This window comes from Coenobita brevimanus, chromosome 57, assembly GCF_032717465.1.
Source record: "Coenobita brevimanus isolate Jiangsu-jjx chromosome 57, ASM3271746v2, whole genome shotgun sequence".
Taxonomy (NCBI): domain Eukaryota; kingdom Metazoa; phylum Arthropoda; class Malacostraca; order Decapoda; family Coenobitidae; genus Coenobita; species Coenobita brevimanus.
In genome coordinates, this window is record NC_137010.1 from 30,434,349 (window position 1) to 30,462,097 (window position 27,749).

The 27,749-nt window shown below is 40.1% G+C and overlaps 1 protein-coding gene across 1 annotated transcript in view; it reads right to left on the reverse strand.

Annotated features, from left to right (window-relative positions):
* Positions 1-1,426: 1,426 nt before the first annotated feature.
* The window catches only part of LOC145401952 (uncharacterized), a 132,522-nt gene continuing 106,199 nt past the window's right edge, over positions 1,427-27,749 (reverse strand). Inside the window, exons 8-11 of the mRNA XM_080274057.1 lie at positions 23,601-23,667; positions 23,296-23,438; positions 20,791-22,105; positions 1,427-2,216 (exon numbers count right to left, since the gene is read on the reverse strand). Coding sequence (XP_080130183.1) covers positions 2,032-2,216; positions 20,791-22,105; positions 23,296-23,438; positions 23,601-23,667 — 1,710 coding nt within the window. The 3' untranslated portion in view covers positions 1,427-2,031. The remainder of the gene's footprint in view (positions 2,217-20,790; positions 22,106-23,295; positions 23,439-23,600; positions 23,668-27,749) is intronic.

A 27,749-nucleotide genomic window follows, 5' to 3' on the forward strand; every position in this document is an offset into this window, starting at 1 on the left:
AAGCAGTATCTTAACAACTCTGGGTAGCTACCTGACTGTTTTATGCACCAAGGAAATTAACCCCTTCAGCCACAGGATGCCATTTTTTTTTTTTTTTTCTGGTTAATGCTAGGTGGTTTTACTCAACTCAGAGATGTCCTCAGACTGAAGGAGTTAATTTATACTTTCTACAGTACACTTCTTAACTAAATACAGTAACACAAGTCAATTCAGTCTTTCATAGTCTCACAGCTACTTCTGACAAATGCCCTAGTACAATTAAAATATGTACACTACTAACCACATAATGCATTACCTTATCTGCCCCAGTATCTAAATATGACTACTTTTACTGACCTCTGTTGCACTCCCCTACAATATCTACAAGGAGTCACAAATAAAAGGCTGGAGGATAGAAATACAATTACATAAACTACATCTTATCTTTGCAACACTCTTTTACCTCCTTAGATTTCTATGTCTGAAATATATGGAACTTACCTTCAGTACTGCGCATCATGCTACATAAACACACTGAGCAATAATTTCTGCAAATATTGTACCAGTGCCAACTTGTATCTTTAGACTAACCATTACAAGTTTAAGTCACCACCAAATCATTTTTTATCAGCAACTAACATTATGCATACTCAGAACAGATACAAAAACTGTTACTTGCTGCTTATGTGTTGAATCCTTATTATTTGATGAACTATAATTCTACAATATAATTATATAGATTTGCTTTTTGAAAATTACTTCATAACAGTATATACAATAATTCTCTAGACTGAGTATTGACAACTCTTTGGACTGTTAACATATATGGTATCACTGACTATACACTTTTATGCAAGCGCAGGACAGCTGATTTTACAGTACTGTGCATACACCTCGTACTCAAGCAACATTACTTAGTCAACATCCCACAGATCCAGTTTAGCCTATTTCTTCTTCTTCTTTTTCTTTTTGTACCTACCATACAACCTTTGAAAAGCCACTACCATCTGTTATATGGTATACATGGTGCTGTAAAGAAGGTAAAATAACCCTCCAATATGGGTACCTTATCTTTGGCTAGTCCTGAATTAGTACCTTCCAACTTTCTAGCACTTTCTTCACTTCATCAAGATAATTCTTTAATTGGGCCAATGTTAACAGTACTGTATGAACTTCATCTAGGCTAATCTAGTAATTTCAGACTTTAGAAAAGCAAACATCATCTCCCCCAATTTTACTTCTTTTCAGTAATACTTTATTTTTTCTGCTATCTACTGCTTTCTCCTTTCACTGCAGTTGTAATATGAATATAAACAGTCTCTTTTAAGTTATTCAGGACTATTTTTCACTTACTGGTAAACCTGCTTTTAAAAAGATCTTTCTCGTTCAATGCATATTATAACATGTCCAGCAGCAGTGTAAAGCGCTACTGGTCACTGACACGTTATCAATTTTTTCTTACCTTTGGCTCAATGTTAACACTATTTACAGAGCTTTAATTTCAACTCACTGAACAGAACATACATTATATTACTCCACAAATACCTCGCTAATGATTTCAAATGTTACAGATCCATCTCATGAAGAAAACCGTACTTACAACTCAACTTCTTCCTTACCTTTATTCATCCTCACACTCCAACAACAACTTCTTCCTTATCTTTGTTCATTCTCAAACTCCAACAACTTCCACACAACTCTTGACAATTTCCAGACTCATTTCCTTTTTCTTCTTTTTCCTTTTGTAATTTCTTTTTCTTCAATCTCAACCTTTCTTTTCCTCCTCTCTGTCTTTTTTGTTCTCTGTCTAATTTTTTCTTCCTTCTTTTTCAACTTTTATTTTCTTATCTCCCTCAACTATTCCAGCTCTCTCAGCTTTTCTTGTCCTTCGCTCACAGCTTTGCTTTCCTTCTCCCTCAACCCTACTTTTCCAGGCTCCTTAGGATGGAGATGGACTTATGAACTGCAACATCCTCTGCAAGTGTGACAGCTCTTCTCATTCCAGTGACTGTCAGGTCAAGTTAATACTTGTTCTGCTACTGTGTCACTTTCTCAGGTCATAGTACCATCCTTCTTTCTTAGATACTCACGTGGCACCAGTCCTGACTGCCCCTTAAGTCTGGCACGCCACCAGCCAGATGCACCAGATGTGTCATAAACAAATAACTCCTCCCCACGGCTGAAGCTAAGAGCCCGATCAATGGAGGCAACAAAGGCAAACTTAGCTACATACCATTCTGTTGGGATGAAGGGGACATCATGTGATAATGTGACAGGGCACTAATATTACTTAAATTATGTCACAGCCCATGCATAGGAAAATATATATATATATATATATATATATATATATATATATATATATATATATATATATATATATAATATATATATATATATATATATATATATATATATATATATAATACATATATATATATATATAATATATATATATATATATATCTATATATATCCATATATGTCTACATGTGTATCATCATCATCATCATCATCAGCCATTTGAGTATCCACTCCAGGACCGGCCTATCCCGGCCAAAGTTGGGACGATACAGCCAATATATCTACCAAGTGGCTTAGGCTGTCTGGCAGAGATTGTATGTACAGTAAGAAGTGCTTGTAAATGTAACTGTAGTGTTGGAATGGCTTTGGATGTGTGTGTAGTCTGTGAACCAAGTGCAATCGGCCTGCGCAAGCTGACTGGGTGCAAGCATATTTTATAGTAAGCGACACTGGTTCAATCACAGCACTCTTTGTGTCCACCAATGCAGTACGTGGCTGGGTGAACACTCCCAAAGTTTATTACCCTGGCACGGCACGAACCCTGGTTCACCTGTGTACGAAGCACACACTCTACCACTGTACCACAAAGGCTCCATATATACATATATATATATATATATATATATATATATATATATATATATATATATATATATATACACAAGAGTCATGTGTGCTCTCAGCTTGATTACTATTCACCTTTGTGGAATGGATGTGGAGAGGTTGCACTAAAATAACTAGACAAAATTTAGAACAAAGCTGTTGGAATTATTATTAACCCTGTTATTATAAATAACCTACCTCCCCTACAAACAAGAAGGAATGTTGCCTCCCTAGCATTATTTTACAGATGTCTTTATAGCAAATGCTCAGATGGTGTTGCATCCATTGTGCCATCTCTCCATGCCTTCCCTCGTGCTACATGGGCATCTGGTAGCACTCATGACTGGAATGTCACACAGCCATATTGCAGAACTTAAGCTTATCAGATTTCATTTATTCCCCGAACTGTATCTCTCTGGAACCCACTTCCTAGGAGTTGTTTCTCTCCAAACTTCAACCTACAGCTGTTCAAGTCCAACTGTGAGGAGTAGACTGTAGCACCAGTCGAACAGGGCAATACTCCCGAGGTTGATGGCAAGCTGGTGATAGGGAGAGCTGGAGCTACCGTTTCACCAGCCCTCAGGACTTGATCCTGACCATCTCCCTTTTCTGAACATTTTCAATGCACTCATTTACACAGAGAGTAGGCCAGCATGCTCTCATAATACCTCTACCTTCAACTGTCTACACCACACTACATGCGCATAACATATCACACCTTCTATTCACATCTTTAGTAATGGCCGCTGCAATCTTACTGTCAAATGAGGTGGTACCTCGGATTGCCACCACTGGCAGGGTAGGGCTGGAGGCACAGGGTCCTCCCGGTCGCCATCAAGCGACTGTGCCAGCAGCGACTGTTGCTATTTCCGGGAATGCTCGTCGGCGAGGAGGTGACGGTGCGGCCTTATTCTTTACCAACATCCACGGCCTTACCACAAATTTAAACTCAGTTCATTTTTTCCTTCAGTCCATATCCCCTTTGGCCCTTTTCCTCACAGAACCACAAATCTCACCCTCCACCGATATATCTCCATTTTGTTTTCCCGGTTACCATCTCCTTACAAACTTTCGTAACAAGGGCGGCACCTGTTGTTATATCAAATCCCAATATGCAGTTGACACTGTTTTAAACTTCACTTCATCCAGTTTTGATTACTCATTATGTAAATTAAATTGCCAAAACATTCCCAAATATATCTGTGTAGTTTATCGTTCCCCCAGTGCTTCTTCGGAACCCAGTGTATTTGATTCCACAACCACTCAGTTGAGTAACCTTGACCTTGCCCTTGGCAATGAAATTACCATTTTGGGTGATTTTAACATACACAATGTTGAACGGCTATTGCATTCTGCCCGGACTGACGACGCTGGTCTAGAATGCGAGCTGTTTGCGGAATCATTTAATCTCACCCAGTTGGTAAAGCAACCAACCAGAATACCTGATAATCCTGACCATAATGCCCATCTCTTGGATTTATTCTTGACAAATAATCCAGATCAATACAGGATAGAGGTACTGTCACCACTTGGATCCTCTGACCACAATCTCATCAAAGCCTCATTAGTTAACCCTCCTACACCTCCCCACTCTGAACCTGTCAGGGTGACCCGATGGCACTTTGACAGGGCAGACTGGGATGGATTTAGAAATTATCTTGCTGATGTTCCATGGTAGTCTTTCTTCTCTAGTGATCCCAATTCTACCCAGTCCCACATTTGCGACTTAATACTAGCTGGTATGGATTTATTCATACCAAGTCAACAATTCACTAAAAGATCAAACTCTCCAAAATGGTTTGATGGCAATTGTGCCAGAGCAACAGCCCAAAAGTCATTAGCATATAACTCTTACTTAAAATCAAAAACATCTGAATCACTCTCCCAATTTAAAATTGCTAGAAATCATGCAAAAGCTGTATTAAATCTATCTAAATCAAACTTTCTTCAAAAGCAAGCATCAAAACTACTTAACAACCCTAATGACAATAGAATATTCTGGTCAACTCTTAATTCTTTCAATAATAACTTTAACAGGTCATCTTCCATTCCCCCACTAAAATCTTCAGATGGCAATATTACAAATGACCCACGTGGGAAAGCAGATATCTTTGCTAGTACCTTTGCCAGAAACTTTACCATAGATGATACTAGCCAGAATGTCTCAGTACTGGAACTTGATTCTCCCGAAACTGCCCCACTTAAAATACAGACAAGATACGTAAAATCCATCCTAGACAATTTACCTACCAACAAAGCTCCAGGCCCAGATGGAATTCCACCAATTGTTTTGAAAAAGTGTTCCCCTGAACTTGCCTCTGTCCTAGCTAAATTATTCAGACTATGCATACGTACTTCTTTATTCCCAAATTCATGGAAAGAAGCCAATATCCACCCAGTTCCGAAGAAAGGAAGTTCGTCTGACCCCTCCAATTACAGACCAATAGCTGTCACATCTTCTCTTGGTAAGGTATTTGAAACTTTAATTAATAAGCATATTGTTAAACATCTTGAATCCAACAACTTAATTAGTGATAGACAATACGGTTTTTGCCACGAAAGATCCACCATTGACAAACTCAATCTCTTAACTCATACCATCCATCAATCAATTGATCTTTTTGGAGAAACTCATGCAGTAGCTCTTGATATCTCTAAAGCTTTCGACACCGTTCCCTGCTGTCCAAACTCCCTTGCTATGGACTAACGTCTTTTGTTCCTTTGATTTCTTCTTATCTTAGTGACAGGAAAATAAGAGTAAAAGTAGATGATGTATATTCGAATTTCCACTCAATTAACGCCGGCGTGCCGCAGGGATCAGTTCTGGCGCCAACCCTATTTCTGGTTCATATTAATGATCTCTTATCTGTCACTCACAATCCCATTCACTCATATGCAGATGACTCAACACTACATAGTTCATTCACACTCAGACATCCATTCACAAAGTCTAATATCTCTACCTCTCAACTCAGTACAGCCATCTCCATAAATCAAGATCTATCTACAATCAGTGAATGGGGACAAAACAACCTTGTCTCTTTTAATGCTAGTAAAACTAAATATATACAGTTTACTAATAGACAGATATTGCCAGATTCGTACATTACCTTCAGTGCTACTAATATTCCCATCTCCAAAAGTATTGAAATTCTTGGTGTCTCACTTAACAGTGCCCTCAGCTGGACCTCTCATGTCAGATCACTTGCTAAAACCGCCTCAAAGAAACTTGGATTATTGTACAGAGTCCGTAACTTCTTCGCCGATGAGCAGTTAGCTATAATTTATAAGAGTCATGTGCGCTCTTAGCTTGAATATTGCTCACCCTTGTGGAATGGTTGTGAAGAGGTTGCATTAAGACAACTAGACAAAATTCAGAATAAAGCTGTTAGAATCATTAGCAACCCTGCCATTACATATAAACTACCTCCCCTGCAAGTAAGAAGGAATGTTGCCTCCCTTGCATTATTTTACAGATATTTTTTGGCAAATGCTCAGACGAAGTTGCGTCCATGATGCCACCTCTCCATGCCTTCCCTCATGCTACACGGGCATCTGGTAGCGCTCATGACTGGAATGTCACTCAACCATATTGTAGAACTTCTGCCTCTCAGAATTCTTTCATTCCCCGAACTGCATCTCTCTGGAACTCGCTTCCCCAGAGTTGTTTTCCTCCAAATTTCAACCCACAACTGTTCAAGTCTAACTGTTACAGATGTTTTATGAACGGAGGACACCAGTAATCTGGTGTATGGATTATTTTTTTTTACCCATTTGTTTTTCCTTCCTCCGTTCTGTTATTTATTATTAAAAAAAAAAAAGAAAAAGAAAAAAAAAAGATATTTTATGAATGAAGGACACCAGTGATCTGGTGTATGGATTATTTTTTTTAATAATTTGTTTTTCCTTCTTCTGTTCTGTTATTTAAATACATACACACACACACACACACACACACACACACACACACACACACACACACACACACACACATACACACACAAACACACATACAGAGAATCCTGAAAGACAGATGGATAAAATATCTGGTAGAGATGAATATTTTGGCTGAATGTCAGTTTGGATTCAGAAGTGGAAGGTCATGTGTTTCTAACTTGTTGAGCTTTTACTCAAAAGCGATTGATGTGGTACAGGAGAGAGATGGTTGGGTGGATTGTGTGTACTTAGACTTAGAGAAGCCCTTTGACAAGGTACCTCATAAGAGACTAATGTGGAAACTAGAACATATAGGAGGACTAAAGGGGAAACTTCTGGAATGGATGAGAGACTTTTTGAGAGACAGACAAATGAGGACAGTAATAAAGGAAAAGATGTCTGGATGGAGGGAAGTAACAAGTGGAGTCCCTCAAGGCTCAGTGTTGGCGCCAGTAATGTTCCTGATTTACGTAAATGATATGGTAGATGGAGTGAACAGTTATGCAAGTTTGTTTGCTGATGATGTAAAGATCTTGAGGAAGATAGAGGTTGAGGAGGATTGTAAAATACTGCAGGAGGATTTGGATAGGATACACAATTGGAGCCAGACGTGGGAAATGAAATTTAATGTAAAGAAATGTAAAATATTGGAAATGGGTAAAAGTACCAGGAGACCATCACTGAATATTTTTTGGGTAATGAATTAATCACAAAAAGGAGAGAAGAGAAAGATTTGGGAGTGTTGGTCCAAGATAGTTTGTCACCAGAAAAGCACATTAACAAGATAGTTGGAGAGACTTATAAACTCTTGACTAACATAGGAGTAGCATTTCATTATATGGATGAGGAAATGATGAAAAAATTGATAGTGGCCATGATCCGCCCCAGGTTAGAATATGCAGCGGTAGTGTGGTCCCCACACAAAAAGAAAGATATAAACAAGATTGAGAGAATACAAAGAACAGCAATCAAGATGGTCCCCAGTCTGACAGACCTGTCATACAGAGAGAGGCTGGAAAAACTGGATTTGCCTTCCTTAGAGGAAAGGAGAAAGAGGGGAGACATGATTGCGGTGTTCAGGACCATGGTGGGAGTAGATAAAATTGACAAAGAAGATCTGTTTGTATGGGATAAGAGAGCAACAAGAGGGCATGGAATGAAATTGAAAAAGTCAAGCTGCTTGAAGGATATCAAGAAATATAGCTTTCCTTACAGAAGTACAGTAGTGCACCAACTTTTGCTACAGCAGGATTCGCGGAATCCACTTTCGCGGCATGCACCAAATATTCCCTAACTTCCACTTTCGCTTGAAAAAAATCGATTTTCACACACAAATTTTGGGTTTGGGACAATATTTTGAACTTTGAATTTCCTGCACCGCCCGCCCGCAACCCACCGCCATCTTGAATGACGTCATGTCAACACTCTGTCCACCCATTCCCGCCATTGTGTACGAGCGTGCTAGCTCCATTGTGTTGGATTCTCACGGTTCAATGGCCTCTACTATACCTGGTAGTGTGGGGAAAGGGCCTGATGGTGTGGGGGGAGAGCCTGGTGGTGTGGGGGGAGGGCCGGGAGGCAGTGGTGGTGATAAAAAGTGGCCGGGACATTCAAAGTCGGGAGGAAAGGCCAAGGCTAAAAGAGAGTATCGTGTTGGAGTGAAGAAACGGCAGTATAATAATGAAATGAAAAGGAAGATAGTTGAGCACATGGACAAGGGCGCAAAAAACAGTGAAATCTGCCGTATATTTAACATCCCAGAATCGACAGTGCGTAGTATGAGGAAACAGCATGGTGGTAGCGAGGCAGCAAGAGGTGGCGCCAATACGTCTGGCGTGGCTAAATAAGCCCGCCACGCGCCTCGGATACTTACCCCCAACATCCATTAAACACCTCAACCTGGTCTCTGTGGTATGTTTCTCCTCATATAATGTGTACTGTACAGTTTTTATTGTTTGTATCTCACAATGCAATGTACAATAGTGATTTGATGTACTGTATTGCAAGTGAAAATGAAAATCTGATGTTACTTTAGGATAACCGGGAACCAATTAGCCTTTTTGCCATAAAGACAATGCCCCAACTTTCGCTAATTCCACTTTCGCGCATTATTTTTGGACCCAATTAGGCGTGAAAATTGGTGCCCCACTGTATAGACTTATGGAATAGCCTTGACAAAGAGATCGTCCAGTCTAAAAACTTAAACGAGTTTAAAGTTAAATTCGACTTATTGAGAAACAGTGACGGAAACCCACGAGCATAGTACATTCTGTGTATATCACAATTAGGTATATTAGGTAAATACTTAAATATTTGGAACGACTTAGACAAAGAGGTGGTGCATGAGAAAAACATTCATGTGTGTAAAGGTAGACTTGATAAATGTGGATATGGAGACAGGACAACACGAGCATTGCTCAATTCCTGTATACAGTACTACAAATAGGTAAATACATATATATATATATATATATATATATATTCAGTATATATGTACACCCACCACAAATTGACTTAGGACCTAAACACAGAATTGCTATGGGAGAGTTGTCTGTCTTTGCTTTGTGTTTTCACCTCTACCAGTGAATTTTTTGGGCAAGAAGTAAATGGCAACTCGTCTGGTGTTGGCGGGAGGTGGTGAAACACTCAGCACGTCAGTGCTTGCCCAGAAGCGAGAGTGGGAGTATATGTTCCCGTTGCTCTGAGCTTGCACCTCCCTCTTTTTTCGTATGCATTACTGTTTGCCCTGTTATTTTCCTAAAGTCAAGTTGTCATGCCTGGAAAGTACTGCTCAAGGGATGAGAGAGTCCGCATCATCGCATGAAGGCTGGATAATGTCCCTATCAACACAATTTGTGAATGTACTGGACGCACAAAGTCGCCCATCATGAAGATTCTTGCTGCAGTATTCAGCCTGCCACCTGATGTCGTACCAGAGCACGAGCATGGTGATGGAAAGAAGAGGACGACATCCAGAGGTACAGATATGCTTCTGAAGAGGGAAGTAATTAAGAATCCTCGACTGAGGGCAGCAGAATTGAAAAGAATACATCCCCAGCTGTTACAAGACGGCTCAATTCGAACTATCCAACACCGCTTGCAGAAGGAGCTGGGTTTGTTAAGCTGCACCGCAGCCAAGAAACCGCTTCTCACTGACTGCATGAAGAAGCAGCACATTCAGTTTGCCAAGAAGTATGCACACTGGACATCAGATGAGTGGCAAAAAGTTATGTTTTCCGATAAAAGCACATTTCAAGTGTTCCAGGCGTGTTCCGCTAAGGTTCGTCGCCCTGTCTCCCATAGTCTATATGACCCTAATTACAGGGTGCCAACTGTTAAGCACCCACAATCAGTAATGGTATGGGGATGTTTCTCAGGTGAAATGGGAAGGGGAGGCCTCTACTATCTTCTTAAGAACTTGATGATGATTGGTGGCCAGTACAGTACATTCAAGTTCTGAAAGATCATTTGTCAAACTTTTTTGCTATTCATGGGTGCAACTTTTTCATGCACGATTCAGCTCCATGTCACAAGTCAAGAAAGGTGACAAAATGGCTTCAGGATAATTGATTGAGGTCCTCAACTGGCCTGGCAAAAGTCCGGATCTAAATCCGATAGAAAACTGCTGGGCAAAGATGAAGAAAATCATGGCAGAGAAGACATCCAATCTGGACAACCTCAAGACTGAACTGACAAATGTTTGGTGCAAAGAAATGTCCTTAGATTACTTTAGAGATCTAAGTGATTCCATGCCAAAACACATGCAACTGGTCCTGAAAAACAAAGGAAACATGATTTCATATTAACGAATGGCATTTCATGAACAAAAATTGATATACTATGATCTCTGTGCTTTTTAATACCTTGTGGGGGGAGGTCCTAAGTCAATTTGCAGTACATCTATAGATATATATATATATATATACAAACATATACAGCATATACCAATATATACACACTACATATATATATTTATAAACTGTATATAGAGAAATAACAGACGAATTAGTTGGAGAAGAACAGGGAGGTTTTAGAAAGGGAGGGGGCTGTGTAGATCAGATATTCATTCTTAGGTCTTTAATGGGAAAGTTTCCAGAGAAGGGAAAGAAGTTGTATGCGGCCTTTATGGATTTGGAGAAAGCATATGACAGGGCGGATAGACAAGGATTGGGGAAAGTATTAAGAATATATGGAGTAAATGGGAAGTTGCTGAATACTGTGAAGAGTATGTATGAGGGTGCTAAGGCTGTAGTGCGTGTGAACAGTGAACTGGGTGAGTTTTTCTATTTGAAGGTCGGATTGAAACAGGGATATGTCATGTCTCCATGGCTGTTCAGTCTTTATATAGATAGGGTTATAAAAATGTACAAGGTAGGGCAGTGGATGTTGGAGTGGCCCTAATGAGAGGGGGCAGTGTGTGGAAACTCCTTGTACTGTTGTTTGGAGATGATACTGTGTTGTTAAGTGAAGACGAAAGACAGCTGCAATCTTGGTGAATGAGTTTGGGAGAGTGTGTAAAAAATGGAATCTAAAGGTGGATGTAGGGAAAAGTAAAGTTATGGTCTTTGAGAGAAATGAAGTCACTGAATGTACAGTAAGGTTGGATGAGGAGGAAATGGAAAGTGTGAGTGCATTTAAGTACTTGTGTAGTGTGATGAGTAAGAATGGAAGCTTAAAGAGTGAAGCACTTAAAAGGGTACAACAAGGAAGAAAGGTTGCTGGTTCCTTGAAAGCAGTGATAAGAAAGAGGGTAGTGAGCAAGGAAGTGAAAAACTTACAGCATGACAGTACTGTGATACCAACTCTAACATATGGTAGTGAAGCTTGGACCTTGTTGGAGGGACAGAAGTCAAGAGCGAAAGCTGCGGTAATGGGTTATTTGTCAGTAGCATGTGCAGTCACATTGAGAGACAGACTGACAAATGAGGAAGCGAAGGAGTGTTGTGCTGTGGATGTGGATGTGATTGGAAGCATAAAGAGAAACACACTGAGGTGGTCTGGCCATGTGGAGAGGATGGAGAGTGAGAGACTGACAAGGAAAGTGTATGTGAGTGAGGTGGAGGAGAGAAGAGGGAGGGGGAGGTCAAGGATGAGATGGGGGATGGAGGGGAGAGGTATATAAGATAGGAGGGTGTGAGCTAGAAGCAGGGCAGTGAAATGGCGAGGAACAGGGTGACATGGAGGCGATTTGTTTGTGGCCACCCCTTATGGGATTAAGGTGTCTGGCAATATATATATATATATATATATATATACACAAGGTGCAACCCAAAAGTTCCAGTAATTTGAACAGAGGAAGCCAACCATTTGCAGTTTTACCTTTTGCCACTAGGAGGGGTCAGCAGCACCCCTTGTGTATCATTGTGGCCATGGCTGTGTCTGTGAGTGGACGTGTTGTTGAGCTACACTTACCACTGTAACGTGGTGTGTAGGTGGTTTGGCGGTTTTGCAATGGCGGACCTCATGGAACAAAGGACCTGCATCAAGTTCTGCCTCAAGATCAACAAGACGGCTGGAGAAACTCACCGGTTGCTTCAACAAGCCTTTGGTGACAACGCCATGTCCCAAAGCAAAACATTTTTCTGGTACAAGCGGTTCAAGGAAGGACGAACTTCCGTCTAAGACGATGACCGTTCTGGATGACCATCAACGGTAACAACACCAGAAAACATCGGAAATGTTCGTCAGGTTATCCTTGCAGATCGTAGACGAACTATTCATGATGTCTGTGATATCGTTGGACTGTTGTACAGGAGCGTGCAACAAATTTTGTCAGACGTGTTAGGCATGAGATGCATCGCTGCAAAATTTGTGCCAACACTGCTGAGTGATGAGCAGAAGGCACATCGTGTTGCAGTTTGCAGGGAGCTCAAGCATCAGGTCAGAGATGATGCCACCTTCATTTCCAAGGTCATAACTGGTGATGAATTATGGGTTTATGGCTATGACCTGGAGACAAAGCAGCAGTCATTGCAATGGAAGTCTCCCAATTCTATACATTAGTGTTGGTATCAAAATACTGTCATGCAGCAACTTTGTCACTCCCATGCTCACTTCCCTGTTTCTTATCACTGCTTTCAAAGAACCAGCAATCTTTCTCCCTAACTGTACCCTTTCAAGCACTTCACCCTCCGAACTTCCATCCTTACTCATCACACTAACCAAGTACTTAAATGCACTCACATTTTCAATTTCCTCCTCATCCAACCTCACTGTACATTTACTGATATCATTACTCTCGAAGACCATGACTTTACTCTTCCCCACAATCACCTTTAGATTCCGTTTCTTACACACTCTCCCAAACTCATCCACTGAGCCTTGCAGCTCCCCTTTGTCTCCACTTAACAACACAGTATCATCTGGAAACAACAGTACAGGGAGTTTCCAAACACTGCCCTCTCTCACAAGGGCCACTCTCACATCCACTGCCCTATCTTGTACCTCTTTTATAACCCCATCCATATACAGACTGAACAAGCATGGAGACATGACACATCCCTGTTTCAACCCAACCTTCAAACAGAAAAAGTCACTCGGTTCACTATCCACATGCACTGCAGCCTCAGCAACCTTATACATAGTCTTCACGACATTCAACAACTTTCCATCTGCTCCATATATTCTAATACTTTCCCAATCCTTGTCTATCCACCCTGTCATATGCTTTCTCCAAATCCATGAAGGCTGCATACAACTTCTTTCCCTTCTCTAGAATCTTTTCCACTAAAGACCTAAGAATGAATCTACACAACCTCTTCCCTTCCTAAAACCTCCCTGCTCTTCTCCAACTAATTCCTCTGTTGTTCCCATAACTCTGTCGATACGTATTATATCTCTAAGTTTAAAAAAATATCAAGGTTTGAGGGGGGGCCCCATCCATATGTTATTTTTCCCATAAGATTTTGTATTCACAGTACATGAAATCATAGTGCCTGAGGTCTTGGACAGCCTATCCACTTGCGCACTGTGCAAGCACACTGTATGTATATATATATATATATACCCTGTATACATACATACATATATATATATATATATATATACAGTATATATATATATATAAATATATATACACAGTACCCTCGCATCCAACACGCGTTTGTCCAACACAATTCGTGTTCAGCATGGAGAGCAATAATTAGTAAGATTTAATTCGGTTTAATTACTGTAACACGGGTGCATTAGCATAACACGGACGGAGCTCTGAGAAGTGGGTGAAATCTGCAGAGTTCGCCTCTAGCACGATCACCCCTGGTCCAACACGGTCATACTGGACATTCCCGTGATCCTGACAGCCAATAAAAACTTCTGATCAAGTAGCCTCCCCCGCCCACTATCGTGAGGTGATCATGATGTCACCCAATTAAAAAGGCTTCTGCTCTCACGTGATGTTTTGTTTAAATTTCTCCCGCAACAGCGCCACTCAGTCACATAATTCGCATTGGAAGGTGCTTTTTTCTTGCTGCATTTTCTGCCCTTGTTACTGCATTTTACCCTGCTCACGACGCCTAGGAAGCCTTCTGAGAACCCCAAGAAGCGGCGGCACTTCCCTCAGGCCATCAAGCTAGAAAGCATCGAGAGGAAGAAGAAAGGGGAAAGGAAAATGGACATTGCCATGGCCTACGACATGAATGAAGCCAACGTGAGGACCATAATAAAAAACCAAGACAAGATCCTCGCAGCAGTGAAGGCTTACAGAGTGCTAGGACAGGCAGAAGCAGGACCTTCCATGGCTGTGGACGAAGATAGTGATTCTGAGTGTGATTTCGAAGGATTTATGAGGGAGGTTGAGGAGGAGCAGCAGCCATTACCCGCTAGTGACGCCAGCAGCCATGCTCCGGGTACCCAGTAGGACTACCTACAGCCTTGGATACCACCTTCCATTCCCAGCAAGCCCACCAACATTATCCTAAAAGGTTAGTTATCATTCACAGCACAGTACCATTTATTATAATTACAGTAGTACCGATATATGTATAGGTATATGGTCGGTATTTAGGGTGACTTTTCCTAGGGCTGCTGACATAATTCATTTTTCCCCATAGGTTCTGTTGTTTGTCCAACACATTTTTGGTCCAACACGGGACCCATGCATGACAATATTACCGTGTTGGACGCGAGGGTACTGTGTATATATATATATATATATATATATATATATATATATACAGTATATATATATATATATATATATATATATATATATATATATAGAACAGTTATATATATATATATATATATATATATATATATACCCTGTATACATACTGTACACACACACACAGCTGAAAGTAGAAGGAGAGGTCTTTAAGGATGCGGCAATGCAAGCAGAAATAATGAACAAACGTTTCCAGTCAGTTTTCACTAAAGAAAAGGAGCTTGTGGAAGGGGAGGGAGTGATTAGAAATGTTCCGGTGATGAAAGATATAAAAGTGGAAGTACAGGAAGTGTATAAATTACTGGAAACTCAAGATGTGAGGAAAGCCCCAGGACCTGATGGAATTTCCAATTGGGTACTGAAGGAATGCTGAGAACAACTGGCGGATAAAATTCACAGCTTAATTGTATGCTCACTGGAAGAGGGGAAAGTGCCAAAAGAATGGAAGAGGGCAAATGTGGTACCAATTTACAAGGGATGGAACAGGGAAGAACCCCTGAATTATAGACCAGTGTCTCTAACCAGCATGGTCGCAAAATTGTGTGAGAGAATCCTGAAAGACAGATGGATAAAATATCTGGAAGAGATGAATATTTTGGCTGAATGTCAGTTTGGATTCAGAAGTGGAAGGTCATGTGTTTCAAACTTGTTGAGCTTTTACTCAAGAGCGATTGATGTGGTACAGGAGAGAGATGGTTGGGTGGATTGTGTGTACTTAGACTTAGAGAAGGCCTTTGACAAGGTACCTCATAAGAGACTAATGTGGAAACTAGAATATATTGGAGGACTAAAGGGGAAACTTCTGGAATGGATGAGAGACTTTTTGAGAGACAGACAAATGAGGACAGTAATAAAGGAAAAGATATCTGGATAGAGGGAAGTAACAAGTGGAGTCCCTCAAGGCTCAGTGTTGGCGCCAGTAATGTTCCTGATTTATGTAAATGATATGGTAGATGGAGTGAATAGTTATGCAAGTTTGTTTGCTAATGATGTAAAGATCTTGAGGAAGATAGAGGTTGAGGAGGATTGTAAAATACTGCAGGAGGATTTGGATAGGATACACAATTGGAGCCGGACGTGGGAAATGAAATTTAATGTAAAGAAATGTAAAATATTGGAAATGGGTAAAAGTACCAGGAGGCCATCACTGAATTATTTTTTGGGTAATGAATTAATCACAAAAAGGAGAGAAGAGAAAGATTTGGGAGTGCTGGTCCAAGATAGTTTGTCACCAGAAAAGCACATTAACAAGATAGTTGGAGAGACTTATAAGCTCTTGACTAACATAAGAGTAGCATTTCATTATATGGATGAGGAAATGATGAAAAAATTGATAGTGGCCATGATCTGCCCCAGGTTAGAATATGCAGCGGTAGTGTGGTCCCCACACAAAAAGAAAGATATAAACAAGATTGAGAGAATACAAAGAACAGCAACCAAGATGGTTCCCAGTCTGACAGACCTGTCATACAGAGAGAGAGTGGAAAAACTGGATTTGCCTTCCTTAGAGGAAAGGAGAAAGAGGGGAGACATGATTGCGGTGTTCAGGACCATGGTGGGAGTAGATAAAATTGACAAAGAGGATCTGTTTGTATGGGATAAGAGAGCAACAAGAGGACATGGAATGAAATTGAAAAAGTCAAGCTGCTTGAAGGATATCAAGAAATATAGCTTTCCTTACAGAAGTATAGACTTATGGAATAGCCTGGACAAAGAGATCGTCCAGTCTAAAAACTTAAACGAGTTTAAAGTTAAATTCGACTTATTGGGAAACAGCGATGGAAACCCACAAGCATAGTACATTCCGTGTATATCACAATTGTTTATATTAGGTAAATACTTAAAAATTTGGAACGACTTAGACAAAGAGGTGGTGCATGAGAAAAACATTCATGTGTGTAAAGGTAGACTTGATAAATGTGGGTATGGAGACAGGACAACACGAGCATTGCTCAATTCCTGTATACTACAAATAGGTAAATACACATATATATATATATATATATATATATATATATATATATATATATATATATATATATACAGTATATATGTATATATATATATATATATATATATATATATATATATATATATATGTTGGTAGGTGGTGGCGACCATCATCCACTCACTTGATGTAGTGCTGCCCACTTTTTCCTTAGCCTTTATCATTCTTTTTCTGTGCCTGCCCTCCTCTCTTCCCATTTCTCCTATCTTTCCTGTCACTTCTTATTGCTTTTCTTTCCCTTACAGGTGGCTTTACATGGAGTGACAAGCCAAGAAACCATTTACAGTGCTGGGTGGTAACCATATAACCAAACCATACGTGCTTCCTACGTGTCAACAAGTGGGTTGAAGGAGGGTTAGTGCCCCTCCCCGTAAAACAAATAACTCATAGTCAGTGGCCACCCCTTACATGATTATGGCATCTGGCAAGAGATAAATATATATATATATATATATATATATATATATATATATATATATATATATATATACCTGTACATGTATGGAGCCTCTGTGGTACAGTGGTAGAGTGTGTGTTTCGCATGCTGGTGGACAAGGGTTCGCCTCCCGCCAGAGTTGTAAAAACTTTGGGAATTGTTCACCGAACCACTTGTTACTTTGGCGGACATAAGGGGTGCTGTGGTTGAACCAGTGTCACATACTAGTATGCTTGCACCCAATCGGCTTAAGGCAGGCCGATTACACTTGGTTCACAGAATACATACACATCCAAAGCCACTACAACACTACAATTACACTTACAAGCACTTCTCACCCTACATACAGTCTCTACCAGACAGCCTAAGCCACTGGGTAGAGATACATTGGCTGTATCGTCCCTGCTTCAGTAGGGATAGGCCGGTCCTGCAGTGGACCTTAACGGCTGATGATGATGATGATGATGATACACATGTATACATGTGTGTGTGTGTATACATATATATATATATTCCTTCTGCCTGTGGGTGACTCTGCACTGAGTGACAAGCCAATGGTTTCCTGTACACCAGGAAACCATTTACTACGCTGGGTGGTTACCATATAACCAAATTTTGGCGCCTGGTGGTTTAGTGGGTAATTATTGCGCTCCAATCGGATTGAGCCGGTGAAGGTTTATATCCAAGGGATGGTTGGGGTTGATTGCTCATGTAATGCCACTCAGGGATGAGTGAGGCTGGTCATTCTCATCTTAAATGTCAGGACCAACTGCCTAGCCCTGGGCTCCTACGCTCCTCATGGGGCAATGTAGGATTGGATAAGAGATATATATATATATATATATTTAATAACAGAATGGAGGAAGGAAAAACAAATGAATACAAAAAAAAATAATCCATACACAAGATTACTGGTGTCCTCTGTTCATAAAATATCTGTAACAGTTAGACTTGAACAGCTGTGGGTTGAAATTTGGAGGGAAACAACTCTGGGGAAGCAAGTTCCAGAGAGATGCAGTTCGGGGAATGAAAGAATTCTGATAGGCAGATGTTCTGCAATATGACTGAGTGACATTCCAGTCATGAGCGCTACCAGATGCCCGTGTAGTATGAGGGAAGGCATGGAGAGGTGGCACCATGGACGCAACTTCGTCTGAGCATTTGTCAAAAAAATATCTGTAAAATAATGCAAGGGAGGCAACATTCCTTCTTACTTGCAGGGGAGGTAGTTTATTTGTAATGGCAGGGTTGTTAATGATTCCACAAGCTTTGTTCTGAGTTTTGTCTCGTTGTTTTAATGCAACCTCTCCACATCCACTCCACAAGGGTGAGCAATATTCAAGCTGAGAGCGCACATGACTTATAAATTACAGCTAACTGCTCATCAGCGAAGAAGTTACGGACTCTGTACAATAATCCAAGTTTCTTTGAGGCAGTTTTAGCAAGTGATCTGACATGAGAGGTCCAGCTGAGGGCACTGTTAAGTGAGACGACAAGAATTTCAATACTTTTGGAGATGGGAATATTAGTAGCACTGAAGGTAATGTATGAATCTGGCAATATCTGTCTATTAGTAAACTGTATATATTTAGTTTTACTAGCATTAAAAGAGACAAGGTTGTTTTGTCCCCATTCACTGATCATAGATAGATCTTGATTTATGGAGATGGCTGTACTGAGTTGAGAGGTAGAGATATTAGACTTTGTAAGTGGGTGTCTGAGTGTGATTGAACTATGTAGTGTTGAGTCATCTGCATATGAGTGAATGGGATTGTGGGTGACAGATGAGATCATTAATATGAACCAGGAACAGGGTTGGCGCCAGAACTGATCCCTGCGGCACGCCGGCGTTAATTGAGTGGAAATTGGAATATAGATCATCTACTTTTACTCTCATTTTCCTGTCACTAAGATATGAAGAAATAAAAGGAACCAAAGACGTTAGTCCATAGCAAGGGAGTTTGGACAGCAGGGAACGATGCCATACTCTGTCGAAAGCTCTAGAAATATCAAGAGCTACTACTGCATGAGTTTCTCCATGTAAATCAATTGATTGATGGATGTTATGAGTTAGGAGATTGAGTATGTCAATGGTGGATCTTTCGTGGCGAAAACCATATTGTGTATTACTAATTAAGTTGTTGGATTCAAGATGTTTAGCAATGTGCTTATTAATTAAAGTTTCAAATACCTTACCAGGAGAAGATGTGACAGCTACTGGTCTGTAATCAGAGGAGTCAGACAAACTTCCTTTTATATACAGCATATCTATCTATCTATCATCTATCTATCTATCTATATAAACACATATATACTGCACATATATAATAATGATAATAATAATAATAATAATAATAATAATTTTTTCATTCATTCATCATCCAATCCCACATTGCTCCGTTAGAAGTGTAGGAGCCCGGGGCTAGGCAAGTAGGTCCTGACATTTAAGATGACAGTGACCAGCCTCACTCATCCCTGAGTGGCATTACGTAAGCAATAAACCCCAACCACCCCTTGGATATAAACCTTCACCGGCTCAATCCAATTGGAGCTCCGTAATTACCCACTAAACCACCAGGTGCCAAAATTTGGTTATATGGTTACTACCCAGTGTAGTGAATGGTTTCCGGGTGTACAGGAAACCATTTGGCTTGTCACTCAGTGTAGAGTTACCCACAGGCAGAAGGAAGAGGAAGGAATGAAGGAAAGAAAGACAGAAGAGGGAGTGTAAAGTCACTTGCAGCAGAAGGATGAGGAAAGAATGAAGGAAAGAGAGACAAAAGAGGATGGAAGAAAACAGGATGGAGGAGAGGAAAGGGCAGACACCCGAGAGCAGCACTACATTGAGTGAGTGGATGGTGAGTACCCCCACCTACCACATTAATAATAATAATAATAATAATAATAATAATAATAATAATAATAATAATAATAATGATAATAATCTGAGCATGTATTCGAGGAAGTTGCACGTCTAGTGTATGGAAGAATCACAATAATCTCTCCCATGCCAAAATAATACACACTTTTCAGCCTATCACTTATGCCCCATTCTTTAACAACATGCAGGGACTGCACAGACAGTCCAGTATTCTTTCCCTTCTGTTTTCACTATGTACACTGTGATACAATATTAAAGGTTTGATCTCTGAATACAGGTAAAGTATCAAACTTGCACCTGGCTGCTTGGCATAATGTCATTATTATTATTATTACAAATCTGTAAATATGAAATCTTAGTGGCAGAGTAAAATCTTTAAAATTTTCTTTCATATCCTTAGTTATTAACTATAATGTAACATTATTTGACAGAAAGAAGTTACAACATGGTATATGAAATGTGGTCACACTCGGTGCTCTTACCTCCAGCTTCCTCAGTTTTGCTGCTGCCTTGAGCCACAACATTACCACCTCTCTCTACAGTGTCTGTGGTGTCAGTGTGAATACTGCTGCCACCACTGGGCTCATCTGGAGTCTCATAATCATCTGATGAGTCGTCAGCCTCCTCACTCATTCCACTGTTACGCTGCTTTGATGGGACTGGTGGTGCTGACAATTGTGTCACTGCACCACCATTCACCAAATTTGCTGGTCGTGGGGGTAAAGATGGCTTACTTAGTCTGCCATCCACTGTTCTATGTGCTGGCTTTGCTCTAGAATCTCCAGTTTTTGCAAATTCACCATTGTTGTTTTCACCAGTTTCTAGCATTGTGGTAGTCACTGGATCCTCTTTGATTTTTGTTGGGGGACTGTCTGAGTCTGCTTTATTTTTATTCAACCTAGCAATCATGTCTTTCACTGAGGTTCCCTGACTTAATCTGTTTTCTACACTGGGCTCACTACTTGTCTCATTCTCACTCATGTTCTCAAAACGCTTGGCAAGGGACCTAAAACTGGTCTTAGCATATGGGTTCTCTTGACCACTGAAAAATGATGACAATGGTTTCATATCCTCCTTGACTATGGATGTCCTTCTTTCACTTGGTTTGATGGAAACTATAGTCTGTGTTGGAGGGACTTGATACAGCTCAGAGGCAGATTTGACAGGACCAGATATATTATGAGCAATGTTACTACTTTCAGATAAGCTTTCCTTGCCTGTAGGAACTGGATTAGATGAAGGAACTTGATACTCAGTATCATGTGAGGCTGGTGGAACTTTGTATTCTGAATCATCATCATCAACAACCAATGGAAGGCCTTTAGGAGGGAGTTTTGGAGGATTGTTAACAGGACGAAGGGAAGGGTAACGCGTGGGAGAGGAGGTGCTGAAGTCAGAAATGTTTTGAAGCACCTCATCACTCAGGTACCCAACCAATGAATTTCCTGAACCACGTTCAGGTAAGGGTGGAGCAGGGTTACATAATGGCTTTATTTCCTTGTTCACTTTGTTATTTATTTCTAGTCCCTGCCCACTCTTCCCTTCTCTTTCTGCTTGCAAAACCTTTTCATAGTTTTGTTTTGCAACATCAAGCACATCCTCATCAATTTCACAGTAAATGCCAATTATGTCTTCTGAATCCTGGTCATGATCATAAGGAGCATCTGGGAGTGGTCGTGTGGCTTGCTGATTCAACCGGTCCTGGATTACCGCAGGAAGGGGAGGCCGGTCAGGTGGTGGTTGTTTGGGTGCACAGGAGGGAGGCAGGGGTGGTGGGCCACATTCTTCAGAACCAACCTGAGGATCATTATGGTTTGGTATCATTAACACTTCAAACAATGACTTCTCCAATACAAGCATTTCTGATACTCTACAATAAAACTACTGGTACATTACAGTATAATCAGACTAGATCATCATCATTGTATTAACCCTATTTCTCACACTCCCAATGAAGAGTGGGTTAATCAAAACTGGGAATTTAGTCATTTAACACTGCTAAAAGTAAATCATTGTATTACAAAGAACAAATGTAATGTGACAAGAACAATGTGAAAGTATTTGGTAAGGTAACTGGAAAAGTAATATTACATTACCTGTTTTGCAGTTGTCATATTTAATACATTACTTAATAGCTCATAAAACAAATGCTACAAATCAAACATATCCATACACACATGCACACATGTATGCACACACTCTAAGCAGGGTGACAATTAATAACTTGAGAGGAAGTAATGCAAACACATGCAGACTGTCATAAGGAGCATAATGTACCATGCAAAACCAAGACAAAACATGCAACTTAGTGGATAGAAGCAGAATTAAGAGAAGGAAGCACTCTAGCCTTAAAGAGTTCAGGCAACAACTCAGAAAAACCCAAACTCGCATGAAAACAAATTATAAGTACTATACTTCTTATTAGAATTTTGAAATTCTGGCAAGCTGTTCTCAATTTCCCACAACACCAGTATGCTGATTTTGACTTCCCCTAAATCACTAAGATAACTGAATCAAAGAACACTGATTACTACAATACCTCAAAAGAATTAACAACAGCAAATATTCTTACCAACATCTACAGGTGAAGCTTTTGAGCATTAAGGGTTAAGGAGAGTCATGCACAATTACTGGATAATACTTTGACACCCAAAATGACATACCGTACAGCAAAGAGAAATGGAACTAAAGATTGGTGTAGAATTAAGCAGGAAAAAGAAGCCTTGTTGATGGCACTAAGCAAAAGGAAATGGAACTAAAGACTGTGCAAAATTAAGTTGGACAAACAGGCTTGTTGCTGTTGTTTTATTGTCATTGTTGTTGTTGTTTGTATGGCCTTAGGATCATCTGGATGTGAACCCAGTGAGCTGCATGCTGATGCTGCTCTTATTCTGTAGTCCACCATCCTCCCTTTGGGACTATGGATAAAACTGAGGGACATTTCTATAACCAGGACTGTTCCAATCTTTTGGTTATATCAATGTCACTGTGTGAAAGCTTCCCTCTCCAGAACTACTGTAAGCATCCTTAATAATCATAATGAGCAGCAGACACAAGCAAGCAGAATCACAGGACACAAGCCTCAGGAGCAGTACCGGGTCATAGTCCGGGAGTTCCTCAGGTGGTGGTGGTGGGGGGCAGGAGGGGGGAATGGGGGAGGAGGTGGGTGGTAGGGAGGAGGGAGGAGGAGGAGGTGGAGGGGAAAGGTTGGTAAGGGAGGCAGAGGGATGAAGGAGAGATGATGACTGAGAAGGAGGAGGAGGAAGGAGAGAAGGAGGTGGAGGGGAAGGGCTGAGGAGGGAGGGTGGAGGGGGAGGGAGAGCGTCGCAGTGCCCCTCAGTATCTATCTCCTCATACACCTGTGAGTGAATGGTTACTTAAAAGAACACAAAATATAGCAGTAAGCATTAACCACTTCAACATGGTAACATATCTTTCATTTACCCTTTTTGCCTTCTTTGGAATCATCATTTTTCTCTGGCTACCACAAGATAATTTTGTTCAGCTCAGGAAAATTCTAGGAGAAAAAGAGTTGGAAACTGTTATGATACACCACTGGATGCTTGAATTTCCTTCACTGGAATAACACAGTGTAAATTTATCCTGAATAAATTACCAAAAACCATCCAAGGAAGGGAAAGGGTTAATTCATGCCATCTCCAGAAAATTTTATTTTGCCTTTGGGGGAAACTTTTTAAACTGCACAGATCAAAGATAGCTTTTTACTATAAGTGACTCTTTCCAGGCTGAATATATTGTCTGGTGGTTGCAAATATTAATAAATAAGATATCCTCATGCTGAAGTGGTTAACCTCTTCACTATGAAGATGTATATTCTTGTTACTTCCAGATGAATTTATTCAAGTTAGGAAAGACCTTACATTCTGATGGGATTAATGAAGGCTATCTTACCCCTCCAATTAAAATTTACATCCTAAACAGAGTAAAATCATCTTGAGATAACAAGAATGAAACAGAAATACCGTACATCATAAGAGTGAATGGGACAACTGGGATCTCTAGAAGTTTATATCGTACAGTATAGTGTTTAGGGACACTGGGCAATGAATTATGATAAGTGTACATTAAAGTGCTGATAACTGTTGTTATTCCACTTCGTTTCTCATGAAATGGAATCTTAGTTAGGTCATGTCTGTCTGTCTGTATATCTGTTTGTCTGTTTCATGCTGTGTCTCAGAAACCATTTGTTGGAATTTTCTCATATACTGTATGATTGTAGGGTTATATAGGAGGTTGATGACCGTTTTTTTGAAATTTTGAAAAAATCCACGATGGCCAGCTTATGATAAATTTTCTATTTTGAAACTTTAAATCTCTTTTATCTCTTTAACAGCCAAGTTTACAGGATGTAACAAAGTGGAATATAGTCTTCCTGGGACTTGTTTTTCTTGCTGATCCCATGGTTCATACTGCTTTAAACATGGTGCATGATGGAGCTTTTTTTCTGACACTAGGCATAGTAGTCCATTCCCAAAGGGCTGACAGTCCTCCTATGTGCCACAAACCTTCATGTCACCACTCTGGTACAAATATCCACTGTCCATATTGAATATAGACTTCAGGGCTGCATGTATTTACTTATTTGTAGTATACAGGAATTGAGCAATGCTCGTGTTGTCCTGTCTCCATATCCACATTTATCAAGTCTACCTTTACACACATGAATGTTTTTCTCATGCACCACCTCTTTGTCTAAGTCGTTCCAATATTTAAGTATTTATACCTAATTGTGATATACACGGAATGTACTATGCTCGTGGGTTTCCATCGCTGTTTCTCAATAAGTCAAATTTGGCTTTAAACTCGTTTAAGTTTTTAGACTGGACAATCTCTTTGTCAAGGCATTCCATAAGTCTATACTTCTGTAAGGAAAGCTATATTTCTTGATATCCTTCAAGCAGCTTGACTTTTTCAATTTCATACCGTGTCCTCTTGTTGCTCTCTTATCCCATACAAACAGATCTTCTTTGTCAATTTTATCTACTCCCACCATGGTCCTGAACACCGCAATCATGTCTCCCCTCTTTCTCCTTTTCTCTAAGGAAGGCAAATCCAGTTTTTCCAGCCTCTCTCTGTATGACAGGTCTGTCAGACTGGGGACCATCTTGGTTGCTGTTCTTTGTATTCTCTCAATCTTGTTTATATCTTTCTTTTTGTGTGGGGACCACACTACCGCTGCATATTCTAACCTGGGGCGGATCATTGCCACTATCAATTTTTTCATCATCTCCTCATCCATATAACGAAATGCTACTCTTATGTTAGTCAAGAGTTTATAAGTCTCTCCAACTATCTTGTTAATGTGCTTTTCTGGTGACAAACTATCTTGGACCAGCACTCCCAAATCTTTCTCTTCTCTCCTTTTTGTGATTAATTCATTACCCAACAAATAATTCAGTGATGGCCTCCTGGTACTTTTACCCATTTCCAATATTTTACATTTCTTTACATTAAATTTCATTTCCCACGTCCGGCTCCAATTGTGTATCCTATCCAAATCCTCCTGCAGTATTTTACAATCCTCCTCAACCTCTACCTTCCTCAGGATCTTTACATCATCAGCAAACAGACTTGCATATCTGTTCACTCCATCTACCATATCATTTACGTAAATCAGGAACATTACTGGTGCCAACATCGAGCCTTGAGGGACTCCACTTGTTACTCCCCTCCATCCAGACATCCTATCCTTTATTACTGTCCTCATTTGTCTGTCTCTCAAAAAGTCTCTCATCCATTCCAGAAGTTTCCCCTTCAGTCCTCCTATATATTCTAGTTTCCACTTTAATCTCGTATGAGGTACCTTATCAAAGGCCTTCTCTAAGTCTAAGTACACACAATCCACCCAACCATCTCTCTCCTGTACCACGTCAATCGCTCTTGAGTAAAAGCTCAACAAGTTAGAAACACATGACCTTCCACTTCTGAATCCAAACTGACATTCAGCCAAAATATTCATCTCTTCCTGATATTTTATCCATCTGTCTTTCAGGATTCTCTCACACAATTTTGCGACCATGCTGGTAAGAGACACTGGTCTATAATTCAGGGGTTCTTCCCTGTTTCCTCCCTTGTAAATTGGTACCACATTTGCCCTCTTCCATTCTTGTGGCACTTTCCCCTCTTCCAGTGAGCATACGATTAAACTGTGACTTTTATCCGCCAGTTGTTCTCTGCATTCCTTCAGTACCCAATTAGAAATTCCATCAGGTCCTGGGGCTTTCCTTACATCTTGAGTTTCCAGTAATTTATACACTTCCTGTACCTCCACTTTTATATCTTTTATCACAGGAACATTTCTAATCACTCCCTCCCCTTCCACAAGCACCTTTTCTTTAGTGAAAACTGACTGGAAACATTTGTTCATTATTTCTGCTTGCATTGCCACATCCTTAAAGACCTCTCCTTCTACTTTCAGTTTGGTGATTCCTTCCTTTTGTTTCAGTTTGCCATTAACAAATCTATAAAACAGTTTGGATTCATCCTTGCATTTGTCTATTATACCTTTTTCAAAATTCCTTTCTTCTTCTCTACGTATTCTTGTGTATTCATTTCTTGTTCTTTTATATTCTTCCTTTGTTCTGTTGTTACCTCTCTTTTTCTCCAATTGTTCCACGCCTTATATCTCTCTTTTTTTGCTATCATACACCTTCTATTAAACCACTCCTTTTTCCTGTTTTCTTTTCCTCTTACTCTTGGTACAAATTTTTCCACTCCCAAATTATAGAGGTCTAGAAAGATATTCCACTTCTTCTGTATCTCTTTTGTTTCTCTGAATTTTCTCCAATCCGCATTTTCAAAAAAGTTTCTCAATCCTGTAAAATTTGCTTTCCCAAAGTTGTATCTTCCCTGTCTATGAAGCTCGTCTCTTGGCTCGACGTTCCCTATTAACATCTGGAACTCAATGACCACATTATCACTTTTTCCTAAAGGACAGAGATATTTCAATGATTCTATTACATCGGGTTCTTTGGTGAACAGTAAATCTAACCTTGCTGGTGTGTCCTCACCTCGAAACCGTGTCTCTTCTTTGACCCGTTGCGTCATCACATTATTCATTATTATATTTAATAACATAGTGCCCCATGAATCCTCGCCACCTCCCGAGTACCATTCCTCCCAGTTCACCTCTTTACAGTTAAAGTCACCCACTAAAATTATATTATTGCTTTTCTCAACTATTTTTTGCAAATAGATAGCCATATCTGACATCTCATGGTATTCGTCATCCTTCCATGCTCTCGTCTCTGGGGGAACATACACTACCGCCATATCTCTCTTAACATTCTCTCCAGTTTCTAATTTCATATATATCACTTCAGCCCTGCCTTCTCCCATTTCCACAGTATCTACATTTATGTTGTTCTTCACTGCTATCATCACTCCTCCTCCCTTTTTTTCTTTCCTGTCTTTTCTCCAC